This window comes from Staurois parvus, unplaced genomic scaffold (assembly GCF_062004578.1).
Source record: "Staurois parvus isolate SC_StPar_1 unplaced genomic scaffold, SC_StPar_1.0 ptg000084l, whole genome shotgun sequence".
NCBI classification, from domain to species: domain Eukaryota; kingdom Metazoa; phylum Chordata; class Amphibia; order Anura; family Ranidae; genus Staurois; species Staurois parvus.
The window spans coordinates 556,845-575,924 of NW_028317880.1; the positions used below are offsets into that span (position 1 = coordinate 556,845).

At 41.3% G+C, this 19,080-nt stretch overlaps 1 protein-coding gene across 1 annotated transcript in view; it reads left to right on the forward strand.

The window, feature by feature from the left end:
* ZC3H7A (zinc finger CCCH-type containing 7A) overlaps positions 1-19,080 on the forward strand; it is a 113,549-nt gene that overhangs the window by 65,029 nt on the left and 29,440 nt on the right. The window contains exons 15-17 of the mRNA XM_089669933.1: positions 2,114-2,214; positions 17,798-17,979; positions 18,060-18,133. Of these exons, the coding sequence (XP_089526059.1) occupies positions 2,114-2,214; positions 17,798-17,979; positions 18,060-18,133 (357 nt within the window). The remainder of the gene's footprint in view (positions 1-2,113; positions 2,215-17,797; positions 17,980-18,059; positions 18,134-19,080) is intronic.

A 19,080-nucleotide genomic window follows, 5' to 3' on the forward strand; every position in this document is an offset into this window, starting at 1 on the left:
AGTTTTGTTGCTTCAGGGAAAGGTCTTAAATTAACATCCCGTAGCTCAGGGAACCGCTTAGGAAGATGTTATTTTAAAGTGGGAGTAGAACATGAAAGCTGATCTCCAGTCACTGAAAAAACTGAAGTAGATGCTGGTGGGAGCAACCTTTGCAATCACAATGGGGCCAGGAACCTGACACTACCATAAGTGTCAGATTTAAAAATTTCTTTAAAGCGGAACTACACTGCATCTGAGCAGCACAAACCAAAAACACTTTAATTAATTGAAATATTGAAAGCAAACTTACCCATCCATCTCCTTGCTTAACCTCTAGCCAACCACGCTATAGCCGAATGACCGCTGCAGCGCAGTTGTCCAGTTCTGAGAGGGCGTCATATAACGTCCTCCCGCGTGCATTCCGTAATCACTGTGTCCTATGACACGGCAGATCACAATGTAAATACAGTTGCCGGTCATTGGCTGCACTTAACTAACACTCTCATAGCATGAGGAAAGTACTGCTGATACCCGGCAAATGATACAGCAGACATCTGCACTGATCATCAGGGCCCTGATCATCAGTGCCACCCATCAGTGCCGCCAAACAGTTGCGCCCAGTCAGTGCTGCCAGTCAGCGCCGCCTATCACTGCCCATCATTGCTGCATATCAGTGCCTCCTCATCAATGCCCACCAGTGCCGCCTCATTAGTACAACTGTCAGTGCCCATCTGTGCCACCTCATCAGTGCAGCCTCATCAATGCATGTCAGTGAAGGAGAAAAATTAGCTGTTTGCCAAATTTTGTAATAGAAACAAAGAAAAACATTTTTTTCACATTTGTTGCTAATTTTTTTGTTTATAGTGCAAATAATAAAATACCCAGTGGCGATTAAATAATACCAAAAGAAAGCTCTATTTGTGCGAAAAAATTTTTAAAAAGTTTATATAGGTACATTGTTCCATGACCGCACAATTGTCATTCAAAGTGCGGCAGCGCTGAAAGCTGAAAATTGGCCTGCGCACGAAGAGGGTAAAAGTGGCAGGTAGGCAAGTGGTTTAATTGTTCTAAGAAATCGCCCCCAAGCAATTCTGGATGTAAGGGCAGATGATTCATGTAGCATTTACTTTGTGGAATCCGTATCCCCTTAGCTCAGGCATTCAGGCAGGAAGGTGTGCTTAGCTGGGAAAACCCCTGCTACCCTTGAAGACACCTGGGATGTATGACATGATTTGCCTAGGCTTGAAAACCAGGAATTAACCAAAGAAATGTAAAAAAAGAAAAGTTTAAAGTGGTGTAAAGGCAAAAAGTTTTTTTACCCTACTGAATTCTATGCAGCAAGTTAAATATAACTTCTGTGTGCAGCTTCACCTGCAGGGGTGAGCCCTCTCTAGATCGAGTGATTTGCATGAGAGCTGAGGCTCTCTTGCTCCTCATTGGCTCAGATACAGCAGCAGGACAAACAGAGCAGGCTGCGGTGGTGGAGTCAGGAGCACTGGCGCAGGATCCGAGAAGAGGAAGATTGGGGCTGCTCTGTGTAAAACTGCTGCACAGAGCAGGTAAGTATGACATGTTTTTCATTTTAATAAAGTAGAAAAAACAGCTTTACAATCACTTTCAGTTAAAAAATCTTCTGCATGCAGCTTCCTCCTTATGCTTACCTGGGCATGATCTCGATCCAGCGCTGTGCCCGAGAGTAGGGTCTCTCTCCTTACTGGACAGAGGCAAGAGCCATTGCTATGGGGGCAAGGAGCTGAGAGTACTTGCGGGGCACCCGAGAAGAGGAGGATTGGGGCTGCACTTTTCAAAACCATTGCACAGAGCACTTAGGTATGACATGTTTGCTGTAGTTTTTTTTTTAGTTTAGGTTTACAGTCACTTTAAGACAACTAAATATGATACACTTTCCTATCAATTTAATAATGCTAGCAGCATAGGGATTACAAATAGTCAATGTTAACTGAGAAAGAAGTTCTGCTTTAAGCAGTGATTTTCTCTGTGGTATAGCAGAGCCAGCAGCAGACTAGACACGTATGAAATATGCTGTTTATAGGAGGTACACTTTTGATCATTTTTATTGTTTGAGTCAATTTAAAGATGTTATGTTTAAAATTATTTCCTGTTTGTATTTCAGAAATGTTTTGACCACAAACCCAGAATGATTAGCCAGCAAAGTAAAGAAAATCCATTCACCTGCTCACATTCTGTGTCTAAGCACACTTTTGAAGAAAACAAGTATGTTTTCATTTATATATGATTTAGTTTTCATTGCTAACTGACTTAATTAAGAAATATGCCAATTCAAAAGGCTTATTTGCTTTATGTGCTGTGGTAATGCTTCTTTATAGTGCCGCTTTATTATTTTGATTTATGTGAGATTTTAATGACCAACCTGTATTATTCTTGTAGTGCTTCAGTTTTGAACTAGCAATTTTGAAGGCATGATTATTTTTTGGGTTGCTGAAGGAGCTACACAGGCTACACAAGGAGCTACACAAAGAAAATTGCTTGATTCCCCTATCAACACATTAAGTGTTGATAGGGGAATCTCCCACATTGAGTTTCCCCGCCATCAGAATACAGTGATCACTGCTTGCGGCTATAGTTGCCGGCAGTGATTGAATGAAAAAAAAAACCAAAAGAGTACAACCAGTCTGCCCATACGTGGTTTGAAATTAGATCCGTCTATAGCCAGCTCTATTCATATCTCAAAAAACATTGTATTTAACCCCTTCACACTTAAGGGTAAAACAAATCTAAATGCCTAAGCACAATTTTGCACGGTTGACGTGTTAGTAAAACCATACATATCATCACAACTACTTTGCATCCAAGTGAATTATACTTTGTTTTTTTCAGTACAAATTGGGCTTTTAATTGGTGGTAAATGGTAATGGATATCTCCTGATTTTGTTTTTTGTTATTATCAATGGAAAACTGGCCCAACATGGTAAAAGCTCTTGACGATTGCAGCGATACCATTTATTTGTATGGTATTTGTTGTTTGTACCCGTAGTACAGCCCAGAAACAATAGTGCACATTTTTGTTTGTCTTTTTTTTTTTTTTAACCTAAAACACACTGACATTGACACTAACTGACACTGATACCATATTAAAAAAAAAATAAAATTCCAGCCCCTTTCTCTGAATAACTCCTGTGCCAAGCAGAGATGCGGGAGCTTGGCATAGCACTCGAAAGCAAATGGAGGTCACTAAAGTAGCAGTTTCTACTTCACTGATTTCCAGCTTTTGGGGACATTGGCCAAATATTCTCTGTACACACAGTTAGGTCCATATATATTTAGACACAGGCACAATTTTAGTTTTTTTCAGGTATTTACCAAAACATATTCAAGCTATAGTTATATAATGGATATGGGCTGAAATGCACACTTTCAGGTTTAATTTGAGGGTAATGTATCCAAATTGGGGAAGGGTTTAGGAATTACAGCTCTTAAGAGTAGCCTTCCCCCTTTTTCAAGGGAGCAAAAGTAATTGGACAGTTGAATCAAAAGCTGTTTCATGGCCAGGTGTGGGCTACTCCTTCGTTATTTCTTCATCAATTAAGCAGGTAAAAGGTCTGAAGTTGATTCTAAGTGTGGTATTTGCATTTGGAATTTTGTTGCTGTGAACTTACATCATGCGTTCAAAGGAGCTGTCCATGCAAGTGAACCAGGCTTAAAAACGAAGCGATGGCAGCAACATTAGGAGTGGCCAAATCAACAGTTTGGTACATTCTGAGGAAAGAACGCACTGGTAAGCTCAGCAACATAAAAAGGCATGGACGTCCACAGATGACAACAGTGGTGGATGATCGCAGGATCCTCTCTATGGTAAAGAAAAACCCATTCACAATATCCAGACAAGTGAAGGACACTCCAGGAGGTGGACGTATTAAGTCTACAATCAAGAGAAGACTTCACGAGAGCAAATACAGAGGGTTCACCATAAGCCTGAAGAATAGAAAAGCCCGGTTAGACTTTGCCAAAAAACATATTAAAAAAAGCCAGATCAGTTCTGGAAAAGCATTCCTTTGACGGATGAAACTAAGATGAATCTATACCACAATGATGGGAAGAAAAAAGTGTGGAGAAGGCAGAGAACAGCTCATGATCCAAAGCACACAATGTCTTCTGTAAAACATGGTAGAGGCAGTGTAATAACATGGGCATGCATGGCTTCCAGTGGCACTGGGTCATTGGTGTTTATTGATGATGTGACAGAAGCAGCCGGATGAATTCTGCAGTGTTTACTGTCAATACTGTCAACCCAGATTCAGCCAAATGCAGCAAAGTTGATTGGACGGCGCATCACAGTATGATCCAAACCAGCACTGCAAAAGCAACCTAGGAGCTTTTGAAGGAAAAGAAGTGGAATATTCTGAAATGGCCGAGTCAATCGCCTGATCTCAACCCAATTGAGCATGCATTTCACTTACTGAAGGCAAAACTAAAGGCAGAAAGACTCACAAACAAAGAACAACTGAAGACAGCTGCAGTTAGAGCCTGGAAAAGCATTAGAAAGGAGGAAACCCAGTCTTTGGTAAAGTCCATGGGTTCCAGACTTCAGGTAGTCATTGCCAGTAAAGGATTCTCAACAAAATATTAAAAATGAACATTTTATTTATGATTATATTCATTTGTCCAATTATATTCGAGCCCCTAAAAATGGAGGGATTGTGTATAAAAATGGTTGCACTTCCTAAAATTTGTGCTTGATACTTATGTTCAACCCCTTGAATTAAAGCTGAAAGGTCTTCACTTAAAATTCATTTGGATTCTTTCATTTTAATTTATTCTGGTGGCATACAGATCCAAAAGTATGAAAATTGTGTCTGTGTCCAAATATACATGAACCTAAGTGTAGTTACATTGGTCTAAGCTGAACCCATGTATAAAATAACCATGCTTGGAATTATTCTTTAACCACTTGCGGACCAGCAACTTACTGGAGTGGTTATACTGGGATGATCCTGCAGGCATCATCCCTGTCATTGTTTTTCTCAGCTCTCAGCCAGCGGTCGGCTTTTTTGTAGAAGCAATCCTAGGGGCTCCATGTCCCCTCCCGCTTCCTTCTGGAACAGCTCCGATCATTTCTGTGGTCTAGGAAACTGGAAGTGATGAGCATTTAATCGCTACCAGTTTTGTGGTAGTTTCCCAATTTGAAAGGCTGTTAACTGGTCTTTTGTTCACATGTTCTCAAAATTTTTCTAGGTAGATGGTCAGTCCACCTCTGATGCCATTTTCTGGCATAAGGTCCTTTAGACGACTCCTTAAGGTGCAAACAGTCCTCAGTAGTTTTATAGTTGGTCTTTTAGTCTTTTGTGTGCTGTGTTGCTTACCCCCCTGTTGGGCTGCTTTGGATGTCCCAAATGTCATTAAATTCTGTGTCCCTGAATGAACAAAAAAGAAAACCATAGTTTTTCAATAGCATAAGATAAGGCTAGAACTCCTGTTTACTTTTTATTATGGCCTGTTGCAGAATTTTTATCGCATCCTGCCTTGTAAAAGCTTTGTCACCATGGCAGTAATTGAAGGTAAAGCCCTCTAAAGAAAAAAAAAGAAAATCCCCAGATAGTAAAACCCAGCAGGGGTTCTAATTCTTCCCCACTCTATCCAAAACTAACAAAGATTGGCTGGAGATACATTTTAATACAAGTATAAATATAAAATATTTCGTGTCTTCTTCTTCTAAAGTCTGTTCAATTTTGTGCAGTCTGCATGGAAAACAAATTGTAGTTGTGCTTTTAAAAGCAGAAATGAGCATACACAAATAATTAACTAAATGCATTTTTTTCTTCCATATGTGCTTTCCAACTTTAAAGTTTTTCTAGAGGCTGGGTATTTTTTACCTTAATGCATTCCCTGCAGTAATGTAAAAAAACCTCCCCACTATTTCCCTGGCCACCACTCTGAACACTTACAGTTCCTTGAAAAAGTATTCATATCCCTTGAAATTTTCAACATTTTGTAATGTTACAACCAAAAAGTAAATGTAATTTATTGGGATTTTATGTGATAGACAAACACAAAGTGGCACATAATTGTGAAGTGGAAGGAAAATAAATGGTTTTCAAAATTTTTTACAAATAAATATCTGAAAAGTGTGCATTTGTATTCAGCCCAAGCTCAAGCTCTGTCATATTGGATGGAGAGCATCTGTGATCAGCAATTTTCGGGTCTTGCCACAGATTCTCAATTGGATTTAGGTCTGGACTTTGACTGGGCCATTCTAACACATGAATATGCTTTGATCTGAACCATTCCATTGTAGCTCTGGCTGTTTGTTTATGGTTGTTGTCCTGCTGGAAGGTGAACCTTCGCTCCAGTCTTAGTTTTTTTGTAGACTCTAACAGGTTTTCTTCTAAGATTGCCCTGTATTTGGCTCCATCCATCTTCCAATGAACTCTGACCAGCTTGCCTGTCAGTGCTGGAGAAAAGCATGCCCACAACATGAAGCTGCCACCACCATGTTTCCTGGTGGGGATGGTGTGTTCAGGGTGATGTGCAGTGTTAGTTTTCCGCCACACAAGTGCGGCAGCATTGTCTTATGTTAATATGTTCAATAAGATTCTTTCCAATAGAAATTGGTCTCACCGAATCTCACCAGATGTAATTGGTAAATTTAACAGCCAATTGTATGAGTTGGTCGATACTGCCTTCTTGAGTGGTATTATTACCAAAATTATGTGGGTTTTCGCCACAAATAACATTTTGCTTTTAGGCCAAAAAGTTAAATTTTGGTCTCATCTGACCAGAGCACCTTCTTCCACATATTTGCTGAATTTGCTGAATATCCCACAAGGCTTCTTGCAAACGGGACATCTTATGGCTTTCTTTTGTCAAAGGCTTTCTTCTTGCCACTCTTCCATAAAGGCCAGATTTGTGGAGTGCATGAGTAATAGTTGTGCTGTGGACAGTTTCTTTCAGAGTTACCGTGGGCCTCTTGGCTGCTTCTCTGATTAATGCTCTCCTTGCCTGGCCTGTCAGTTTACGTGGACTGCAGTGTCTTGGTAGGTTTGCAATTTTTGGATGATGATTTGATCAGTGCTCCATGAGATGTTCAAAGCTTTTTTTTTTTTTTTTATAACCTAACCCTGCTTTAAACTTGTTCTCAACTGTATCCTTGACCTGTCTGGTGTGTTCCTTGGACTTCATGATGCTGTTTGTTCACTAATGTTCTTTAACAAACCTATGTGGGCTTCACAGAACTGATGTATTTATACTGAGATTAAATTACACACAGGTGGACTCTATTTACTAATTAGGTGACTTCTGAAGGCAATTGGTTACACTGGATTTTAGTTAGGGGTATCAGAGTAAAGGGGGCTGAATACAAATGCACGCCACACTTTGTGTTGGTGTATCACATAAAATCCCAATAAAATGTGGAAAATTTCAAGGGGTATGAATACTTTTTCAAGGCACTGTACCTGAGCCTGTCAGGGATACAGCTTGCAGTTTTCGCTTCCTCTTCTCACAGGCACTCGTGCAGCAGCAGGAGCTATTGGCTGCTGTCAGTCAAATGCTGTGAGGAGGGACTGGGGGAGGGAACAAGCCTAGCTGTGTGTGCCTATGGATCGCGGCTCTATAGACATACACAGCTTAGGATTGAGCACACACGTGCAAACTGCTTGCTATGGGGGCACACAGAGAAGAGGAGGAGACTGCAGCATCAGCAGGGGACCCCAGAAGAGGGGGTTTGCATAGAGCATGTAAGTATAACATTTTTTATTTTAATTTAAAAAAAAATCTAGACTTTACAATCACTTTAAGAAAAGTTTAAAGATTAGCAAGGCAAAGATTGTATGTATGTTTGTGTGTGTCTGCAGCTGGGCGCTGCCATTTAAGATGTGATACCAACAGCCCTAGTTGACTCAACGTTGTCACTCAGTGACACACAGGTGAAAATGAACCTAGTTTCTCTCTGTCCTGTCACAGCCTAGGGTGCAATGAGAATTGGCATTGTGAACCCGGTCACTGGATCTCCCATCACCCCAACCTAGCTGCATTGTCCCTCCCTAGTAAGCCGATGGCCATCACATGCATATGGTGGCCAGGTGACGGACATGCTGTATTGCTCCGTTTCTGCCTTGGGCCTGTGGAAGTGCTGTACCTGCCAATGTACAAGTAAGCATCTTTGATATCCCCCACCCCCCCATTTTTTGCAGTTAGTGGTGGATTGTCATTTTAAATTTGTGGCCCTTTGGCTTGTCCTCAACTCTCAGAGTGTTCACTAAGGCCTTGGCTCCAGTTCTGGTTCTCCTGCGGACTGGAGGTATTCCTGTTATTGCATAGCTGCGGGAGTAGTCCTCTTCTCTGTTGGATACCACTGTGTCTCACACAGTACACACTCTGGAGACGTTTGGATGAGTTCTTGATTTACTGAAACCTGCTTTAATCCTATCCCAAAGGTTGGAATATCTGGGCCTAACCATGGATACTGTCCAGGCACAAGTGATCCTCACTCAGGGAAAATATCTTGCTCTACAGACTCTAACTTGCTCAAGTTTCTAAAAATCCCTTGATTCACCTTTGCATGAGGGTCCTGGGAAAGAGTGTGGCCTCCTTTGAAGTGGTACCCTTTGTCAGGTTTCATTACAGGCCTCTACAGCAGAATGCCTTGATGGCATGGGACAGGAGGATGCAATGAATGGACTCCCCAATGTCTTAACATCTCAGCACGATTCTGTCGCTGGACTGGTGGATATCTTTATGAATGCTGGAGATATAAGAAAATCCTTTCTCCCCCTCTTCTGGAAGGTTATGATGATGGATGCCAGCCTGACAGGTTGAGGGGAGTTCTGGAAAATCTTTTGATCCAAGGAAAATGTTCACCACAGGATAGGTTGTTGCCCATCAACATTCCGGAGCTGAGGAGGCACCAGAAGTCAGGTGGCCCAGGAGGAAGTGGATCTCATCCTGTTTCTGGTGGAACTTGATGTCCCAGCACTGTCCACTGTGCATGTTCCAGGTGAGGAAAATTGACAAGTGGATTTTCTCAACTGTCAATAACTGCTGAGGAAGAGCGTTCTGCATCTATAGGTGTTCTAGGAACTTTGCCGATGGTGGGGCACCCTGGATATGGATATTCTGGTGTCCAGGTGCAGTGTAAAGCTGGACAAGTTCAGCTCCAGGACCAGAATCTTCTAAGTGTGTGCAGTGGATGATGTGGTGAAACTTTCACTTTCCAGTTCTCCCTGGTTTATGCCTTTCCACCATTGCAATTTCTCCCTCGTTTACTTTGCAGGATTCGTGTGGAACGAATTCTAGTGATTCTAGTCACCTCGATTTGGCCATGGACATTGTGAACATGGCATACAGACGCTCCTTGGATTGACACAACCTTCTGTTGCAAGGTCCAATCTTCCATTCTTCTTTGCAGTCGCTAGCTTTAATGGCATGGCTGTTGAAGGCCAAGTCTTGAGAAACAGAGGAGTCTGATTTGGTCATTCCTACCTTTCTGAAGGCTAGGAATGTGACTTCAAGGAAGATTTACCATAGGACTTAAAATCTTTTATTGTTTTATGTGAGACTTATCCTCACAGTTATGTTGTAGGTCACATCTTTACCTTTCTCTGTGTTGCGAGTGGATCTAAAATAGGCTTTGAGTACAATCAAGGGTCATATTTCAGCCTTGGAAATCATTTTTTTAGAGACTGATTGCTTCACATTCATTGGTGCTTGTCTTTGTACAGGGTATCACGCATATTTTTCCACCCGTCAGGACTCTGGTAACTCTGTGGGATCTCAACTTGGTATTTGCTGTATTACAGATTTCTCCATTGAATGCATAGGGGATCTTCGTTTAGTCCTTCTGATGTGGAAAGTTGTTTTTCTGGTTGCAATTCCTTCGGCTCTTAGAGTTTCAGAATTGGCTGCCCTTTCCTGTAAGGAACCATTCCTGGTGTTCCACCATAGCAAGGTGGTTCTTTGGCTTTAGCCATCGTTCTTACTTAAGGTGGTTTCTTCTTTCCACTTCAATCAGGACATTATGTTGCCATCTTTTTGCCCTAAGCCAGAGACGCCGGGGTTTTCAGACATTGACTGCTGCAACTCTGAAGCTGCATGGCCTTTTTTTGGACCCTCAGGAGGTACAAAAAGGGAATTCAACTGCTGAGCCTATGATTTCTTAATGGATTTGTCAGCTTTGTTCTAAAGCTTACAGTTTAAAGGGAAAAGTTCCACTGTTTTCAGTGACGGCTCATGCTACCAGGAGTGTTGGTGCTTCCTGGGCAATTCCTCAACTAGCTTCAGTAGCTCAAGTAAGTAAAGCTGCTACTTGGTCTTTGATGCATATTTTTATCAATTCTACCAGGTGAATATTCGTGCTATTAAGGGTGCTTCCAAGAGTTTGGGCTGGCCGGTAATTGTGGGTTTGTGGCCTGCTGGAGCAGGATACAGCACCTGCTATTTTGTTTGTGGACACTGCCCTTATATTTGCCAGAGAACTAGCACCCTCCTTTGGTGGGCAGGGTTGTGAGGAGGAATCATTGACAGTGCAGCAGTGCCTGTCATCCTGACTAAAGACCTCCCTTGCCTGCTTTCACTGTCTGCCCACCCCTGCCATCTCCTTCCCAGTTTGACAGCTGGGTGCTGGGGTTGCAGTGTTGCGAGCTTGATCTGGCGCCCTTTCCTTACCACCAGTGAGTGGATGGGGAGTGTGAGGCAGCTCCTTGAAATAGATTCAATTTCTTTTACCCACCCTCCACCCCACAAAGTGGGAAACAGCTGAAAGTGAAGCTCAGCTTCTCCCTGTCATGCCACAGTCACACAACCTAGGGTAGAATGAGAATTGGTATTGTGACCCCAGTCACTGGATCTCCCATCACCCTCACTTTGCTGCATTGTCCCTCCCTAGTGAGCCACTGCCCATCACATGCATATGGTGGCCAAGTGACAGACATGCTGAGATGTTCCCTTTCTGCCTTGGGCCTGTGTTCTACTGGGAATGGTTTACATCCCTTCACATGGTTCACATGGCTGGGGCCAGACATGCTGTGCTTGCCATTCCTTTCACAGGGATGTACAAATTATATCATGCAACTCCCAGGACATGTAGTTCTGGGCACCCGGCAGGTGTTTTTTTTTTTCTTACTTTAGCCCTGCTGTGCGCAAGCAGTGATCTGGTACTTCTGGGTATCGCTAATTTATTATGATTTGAACCACTTGCCAACCATGCACTGTATTTTTACTGCTACAGTGCTTGCTGGCTGCGCCAAATCATGTATATATACGTGATTGTTTATTTCCAGGTAGGGGGTGCGTGCACCTGTCATTCTGGCTGTGCTTTCACTGGCTCCATCACTGCCAGTGATTCATGTCCAGGGCCCGCTGATTGGCAGAGCGGACAACAGGAGAGAAATCTGTGTTGGTAAACAACACAGATCTCTGTACTGACAGTGGGGATGTGCCGATTTTTGCCAGGGTATAAAAACCATCACATCCCTTAGTAAAAGAACCACAAAGTAAACACGTTACACGTTACTAGTCACACAGTGCCATTAATTCAGTGACAGTGCATTTTATTACCACTGATCACTGTATCAGTGTCAATGGAGATGACAGTGGCAGTTAGTTCTCACTCAGTGTCAGAATGCCTGCTGCACCATCACAGTTCCGCTATAAGTTGCTGATTGCTGCCACTACTAGTATAATATAAATAAATATTCCAGTATACAGTATATACCACCATTTGAATACTGTAACTTTCATGCAAACCAATATACATATATTAGGATTTGTATTTATTTATTTATTTTACCAAAGACATGCAGCAGAATACATTTTGGCCAAAATTTATGAAGACATTTTTTATTGAATATGTTTCATAGCAAAAGGTAAAAAATATTGCTTTTTTTCAAATGTTTCAGTCTTTTTTCATTTATAGCGGAAAAAATAAAAAAACAGTGATAAAATACCATCAAAAGAAAGCTCTATTAGTGTGAAAAAATGATATAAATTGAATTTGTGTACAGTGTTGCATTACTGTGCAATTGTCAGGTAGAGTAGAGCTAAATAGCAAAAAATGGTCTGGTCATGAGCGGGGTAAAACCTTCCGAAGGTCAAGTGGGTAAATGTACTAAGTTCTTAGGGATCCTAATAAGGTTACTAGGCAAAGCTGAGAGGCATAACTGTATGTAAACCTGTGTTATGCATCTGTATACACATAAGGGCTACACAAGAGAATGGGTGCTATGCTTTCAAATATAAAAATCTATAAAAATGAAAAACAGTAATTTTTGGAAAACATGCCATTAAAGTGTTACTGAAGGAAACATTTTTTTTAAAATTACGGTAACAAACTTGTTATACTCACCTGCTTTGTGCAGTGGTATTGCATAGAGTGGCCCTGATTTTCCTCTTCTTGGGTCCTCCACCGGCGATCCTGGCTCCTCTTTTTTGTGGGCCCCCATAGCAAGCCGTTTGCTATGGGGACAAACGCTATGTGCTCGCTCCTGACCTGTGTCTATGGAGCTGCGCTCCATAGACACACAGTGGGACTTAGCCACCCCCCCACTTCCTCTTCCACACACTTGATTGACAGCAGCAATAGTAAATATCTCCTGCTGCTGTTCGAGTTCCTGTGTGAAGAGAAAGTGATGGCAGAAGAGATGCAGCCATGCACAGTGGTGATCTCTTCTCCCCTCTCTTCCCGTTCACACAGGGAAGGGGGGGGGGGGCACAGGGAACTTAAAAAACGTTTTTTACCTTAATGCAAGCAATGCACTAAAGTAAAAAAAATTTTTAGGTGTAGTATCACTTTAAATAATAACATATGTACTGAAACACAAACATCTTTGGGAATTCAGAAAAAATTAAACATGCAGCAAAAGCTGTGACAGCAGAAGATGCGAAGCAACTGCAGATGACAATTGTTTTTGCAAAGACTTCTTGTTCGGAAAGTGCAGTGCAACATGATATTGCAGAATCAAACTGCACAAGAGAAAAACAACCAGCAAAGGAGTCCCCTTCAACAAATCACCCTCAAAATGCTGGAATAAGGAAGTTTAACCACTTCCCGACCGGCCATTGTATATAAACGGCCGGACGGTGGCACTGCAGGGTCGGGTGGCCGTCTATAAACGGCCTCCCCGCACCCTGCTTGTGCGCGCTCCCTGGGAGCGCGCAGCACTGCGATCCGGTGCCCGCTGTGTCCTCCGGACACAGTGAAACACCGATTGTCGGACGGGACCTCTGTATGAGGTCCCGATCATGTGATCACTGATTGGCCAATCAGTGATCACATGCAAAGTAGTAAGCAAGATGTCACTTCTGACATCATTGCTTACTATGTGTGAAATCTGTGAATGATCACAGAGGTCACATGGTGCAAGGCTATTCACAAAAGCCTTGTACCATGTGACAAGCTGTGACCAATCACAGCTCACTCAGTTCTTCTCAATGAGTGCAAGAATGCACACAGAGAGAAAGAGAAATGATTGCTTTTACATCCTATATGGGTGTAAAAGCAATCAGTGTAAAAAAAAAAAAAAAAAATCTTCATCACCCCTCACAAGTAGTACAGTGTCACCATGGTGACACTGTACTGCTAGGGTGACAGTATGTAAAAAAAATAAATAAATAAAAAATAATAATATAAAAAAATAAAATAAAAATGTAAAAAAAAATGTTTAAAAATTATAATTTTTGCTTATAAACTAATTTGGATTTTTTTTTTTTTTACTAAAAAGATAACGGAATAAATTTTGGCTAAGATTTATGATGAAATATTATTTATTTGCAAAATTTTATAAAAAAAAACACTTTTTTTTCAAAATGTTTGGACATTTCATTTACATAGCAAAAAAAATACAAATCCCAGTGGTGAATAAATACCACCAAAATAAAGCTTTATCTATCTAAAAAAAATGGTAAAAAATTAATTTGGGTACAGTGTTGCATGACCGCGCAATTGTCATTCAAAGTGTGATAGCGCTAAAAGCTGAAAATTGCCCTGGTCAGGAAGGGGGTAAAAGTGTCCGGTCTGGAAGTGGTTAAGCAAGATTTGACCGTAACACAGGTATAGCCATGTGTGAGATTTGTGCCTCCTTCCCTGGCATTGCTGACTACACATCTAAGATTGTGAAATGGTTTTCAGGACCATTTAGATTGGCTTAAGCTCTGTCATATTGGAAGGAGATGTGAACAGCAAGTCTTGCCACAGATTTTCAATTGAATTTAGGTCTGGACTTTGACTGGGCCATTCTAACACATGAATATGCTTTGATCTGAACCATTCCATTGTATCTCTGGCTGTATGTTTAGTGTCGTTGTCCTGCTGGAAGATGAACCTCCATCTTTTGCAGATACTAACAGGTTTTTTTCTAAGATTGCCCTGTATTTGGCTCCATCCATCTTCCCATCATCTCCGACCAACTTCCCTGTTTCTGCTGAAGAAAAACATCCCCACAACATGATCCTGCCACCACCATGTTTCCCGATGGGGATGGTGTGTTCTGGGTGATGTGCAGTGTTAGTTTTCCGCCACACAAGGGCGGCAGCATAGTCATAATGAATAATACGTTTCGAACCTGTGTTCTTGGGCTGTGCTTTCCTCAGTGTGTCGGTGATCCTCCGATGCATGACGTCACTCCACACAATGGGGCGTGTTGGGGGGGCAGTGCCCAGCAACGTTCATGCCCGGGACAGCGTGGGTTTGGCGGTTGAACGCCATTTTAGGTCCCTTGTTTGTTTCCCATGAGTGATGTTCAATCACTGCTTGATGATTGGTTGGACTGCTTTCGAGGTCCTTATATAACTGGGGTTTATCCCTTATAGCTTTGATAATCCTCTCTTTTATGGGCCAGTGCAGATGGTTCCGGATTACCGCAGGGTGGCTTTATGTGTGTTGGGCAGCATTAGATCTATTTATTGATAAGCTCCCCTTTTTCTTTCCCTGTTTGGTTTGGGAAAGAATCTGTGTTTTCTCAACTGAATGGACATGTATATTGATATATACGTATGTTTATTGATTTCCCCAGTGATAAATCCTCAATACGTTTATACGTCTCAATCGTTTGAAAACCGTTACCTATACACTTTCCAGTCTATCGGGTTAGATATGGATGAGATACTGAAGTGCCCAGATGCTCACAAATATAATGGTGGGTTTTCACTCAGGGATACCACTATGGTTCTTTGTTTATTATATAATTGTGTTTTTGGAAATCCCCTGTATTTATTTTTTAAATCCTCTATTGCAGTGATCTGGGTGTGCCCTTGTTATCTGGTTTTGGGGGGGGCCCTATGCACCTGGGGCTCGCCGGTCCCCTGACCTATGAGGTGGCAACAATTTGAAGTTCTCTGTTTTTAAGTCTGGTTGAAGATTCACTTATGTTTCTGTACTTTTATATATTGTGAGTATATCTATAGATTGAAAATCACAAAAATACTTTCAGTGGATATAAGCAATGTTTCAAACAAATATATGTTCAATCTTGTAGATGATGTCATTCCTATGCAGAGTTTTCCTCTTTCCTTGAAGAAGGAGTGAAGTCACTCCAAAATGCTTTGGATCTATAGAAATTGTCTCTGCAATATGTGTTGATGGTGATGTCACATTATGTTTTTTTAAAAATGGTCAACTATGTATGACTATATAAAGTATTTGTATTACCAACAAATGATTTTGATGGTGATGTTATACTATGATCTTGAATGGTTCATCATGCTGTGAAAATTTTGACAAAATAAAGAGTTTGTACTTTCTGTGTTCCAATTTTACATATTTATGCCTTTAAAGTCCCAATTCACTTAAGGGGTTTCTCTCTTATGTTTTCTGCCACACATAGCGTTTTGCTTTTAGGCCAAAAAGTTCAATTTTGGTCTCATCTGACCAGAGCAGCTTCTTCCACTTGTTTGCTGTGTCCGTCACATGGTTTCTTGCAAACGGAACTTCTTATGGCTTTCTTTCAACAATGGCTTTCTTCTTGCCACTCTTCCATAAAGGCCAGATTTGTGGAGTGCACGACTAATAGTTGTCCTGTGGACAGATTGTCCCAGCTGTGTATCTCGGCAGTTCCTCCACAGTTACCATGGGCCTCTTGGCTGCTTCTCTGATTAATGCTCTTCTTGCACGGCCTGTCAGTTTAGGTGGACGGCCATGTCTTGGTAGGCTTGCAGTTGTGCCATACTCTTTCCATTTTCGGATGATAGATTGAACAGTGCTCTATGAGATGTTCAAAGCTTTGGATATTTTATTATAATTAAAGAACAGCAGGGGGCACCACTAAGTGTAGTATTTAAAAACATTTTAGTATTACATCAGTATTGCACTCATATATTAGCGATGGCTATGCTGATTGTAAGCACAGAAAGCTTAAGAGTCAGGAATGTCCCCACTCCAAGTGGACTTGTCAGCAGCAGCTCACTGAACCTGGACTGGGCTGCAGGCAGGACTTCCGTGCCTTCACTTGGGAACATAGGCTTCCTGTCGCACTTTGAATGACAATTGCGCAGTCATGCAACACTGTACCCATATTACATTTTTATCTTTTTTTTCTCACAAATAGAGCTTACTTTTGGTGGTATTTAATCACCACTGGATGTTTTATTTTTTGCTAAACGAAAAAAGACCAAAAGTTTTTCTTTTTTAGTTTCTATTTTAAAATTTTTTAAACAGGTAATTTTTCTCTTTCATTGATGTGCGTTGATGAGGCTGCACTGATGGGCACTGATAGGCAGCAATGATGGGCACTGATTGACAGCACTGCTGGGCACTGACTGCCAACACTGATCGGCACTGATAGGCAGCACTAATGGGCACTGATGAGGCAACACTGGTGGGCATTGAGGAGGCACTGATGAGGCTGCGCTGATAGCCGGCACTGACAGGCAGCACTGCTGGGCACTGATTGTCAGCACTGATTGACATTGATGGGCACTGTTAAGGCAATTAAAGTTGCCAAAATACTTTTAGTAGGTGCTACCTGATGTGTGTGTGTGTTCATATTGTTGGAAATAATGATGGCACTAAGGACATTTCTAATGTTTCCTCCCAGTCATTTAGATGATGTAAATACTTCTACCAGGCAGCACAGCCAGAAGGGTGACACCACTTTCTCTGTTAGAGTTGTAGAATACAGTGCGGTTACCTCGCTGCAACCAGCTTGCTGACAATAAAAGGGCAGCAGCACATTAATAAGTTATAGGCTGTGCTCAATGTACTTTTCTTCCCCTGTCAGCATGTTCTTTGTCAGTTCAGGTGAAGGCAGCAGAACCAGACTGAGTGTTGCTGATAGAAGGCCGATTTCAAGACACATTTTGAGTATTTAAAGCGGTAGTAAAGTCCAATTTGTGATTTGTACCTACATGTAAGCCTCTAATAAGGCTTACATTTAGGTACAGTGGATATCAGCTAAACGTGCACCATTAGGAGATATTCACATTTGCAGAGGCTGGTGACGTCACTGGCATATGTGCGCTGTGCTCTGAATTGAGAGCATACTGGAGTATGGTCGTCCATTGAGCATGCTGTGACACGACCATGACTCCCTGTGCGCATGCACGGGAGTGACATCATCACGGCCGAACCCTGCGGAGCCAGAAGGAAGACCGGGGCAAGATGGCAGTGGTTACAGTGTGCCCCGGGAGGGATTTGCTGTAAGGTAAGTCTGTCATAATGGGCGAGTATGTGCGGCATACTAGTACATATAACTTAAACTGCCTGGTGGCCCAGTTTTTTTGGGTTTTTTTAATTACTACCACTTTAAGCTAGTTGTATTAATACACAGTTGCATTAGTTATTTTTTTTATAATTGCCTATACTTCAACTTTAATAAAAATAAAGATTTCACGATTCATTTTAATTATGCAGATGCCTTGTTCACGTGTTCAAAGACACAATTGTAAAGTACTGGAAGATACGTCCTTTCAACAGTCAGGTTGTGCTTGATCTTTGTCGTCATGAGGTTCGCTATGGATGTTTAAGAGAAGATGAGTGCTTCTATGCCCATAGCTTGGTGGAACTCAGAGTCTGGGTGATTCAGAATGAGACAGGTGGGACAAGTTTCTTCAAGAAATGTACATATTACATTGCTTCAGTTAACTCTCTCGTAACGTTGTTTCTTTTCATTTAGGAATTTCATTTGAAAAAATTGTGCAAGAATCTCAGAAATATTGGGCAAATGAGTCCAGTGCACATAAGCCTCAGGTACATTTTTGAATTATTGTTACAATTACTAATCTACAGGTATACATTGTGTATGGATAAGATGCTTTGGGAATGATTTACTAAAACTGGAAAGTGCAAAGTCTGGTGCAGTTCTGCATTTTTTTTTGTTAAAGCTCATTAAACAAGCTGAAGTTAAAAGCTGATTGGCTACCATGTTCAGCAGCACCAGATTTTGTACTCTCCAGTTTTAGTAAATCAACCCCAATGTACTAAATCAGTGGCGGTATTCTTCAGGTGCTAATTCTTATATACCAAATAAATACTAAAAAACATACAATCCTTCCAGCTGACAGCATGGGCAAGAATGTACTATTTATATATGCTCAATCTGTCACCAAAAAGGCCTTTAGTACAATCAAAATCTAAATATTTTCCAAGTCACTCATTTTCCATTTTCGCTTTTCGTTGCATACAAATTTGGTTTCCTGTTATGTGCACATTTGTTATTTTGTTACCCTTTTTTTTTTGTTATTAGTTCTAAATCTTCAAATTCCTAGTAAAAGCTCATTGCTGATAGGGTACCTCTTTGTAGCTCTCCCCAAAACGAGGGGTTTATTTTTTTTCTGCTAGGATACAGTATATAATTTATTTAATTGCTGGTAATATTATTAATTTTTGTTATACTAAGAAATTAAAGGAAATACATACTGTATATGAGAGTTGTTAAACCTGACAAATGATATGTATTAATTTCCATCTATTTCTGGGACTTGCACAGTTCTGCCACATTAAGCAAGCCCTACCAGGCAAGGGGCTGAGAAATGACTTTCACTGCGACAGTACAGCAACATTTAGAGCTGGTTCACACCAGATGCAGTCCAGTGTGTTTTTAATCTGCATCAAAAACGCATGCAAAATGTTTTCCATTTATTTCGGTGGCCTTAGTTGACACCAATGTAGTGTGCTCTAGTGTATTCAAGAAAAGT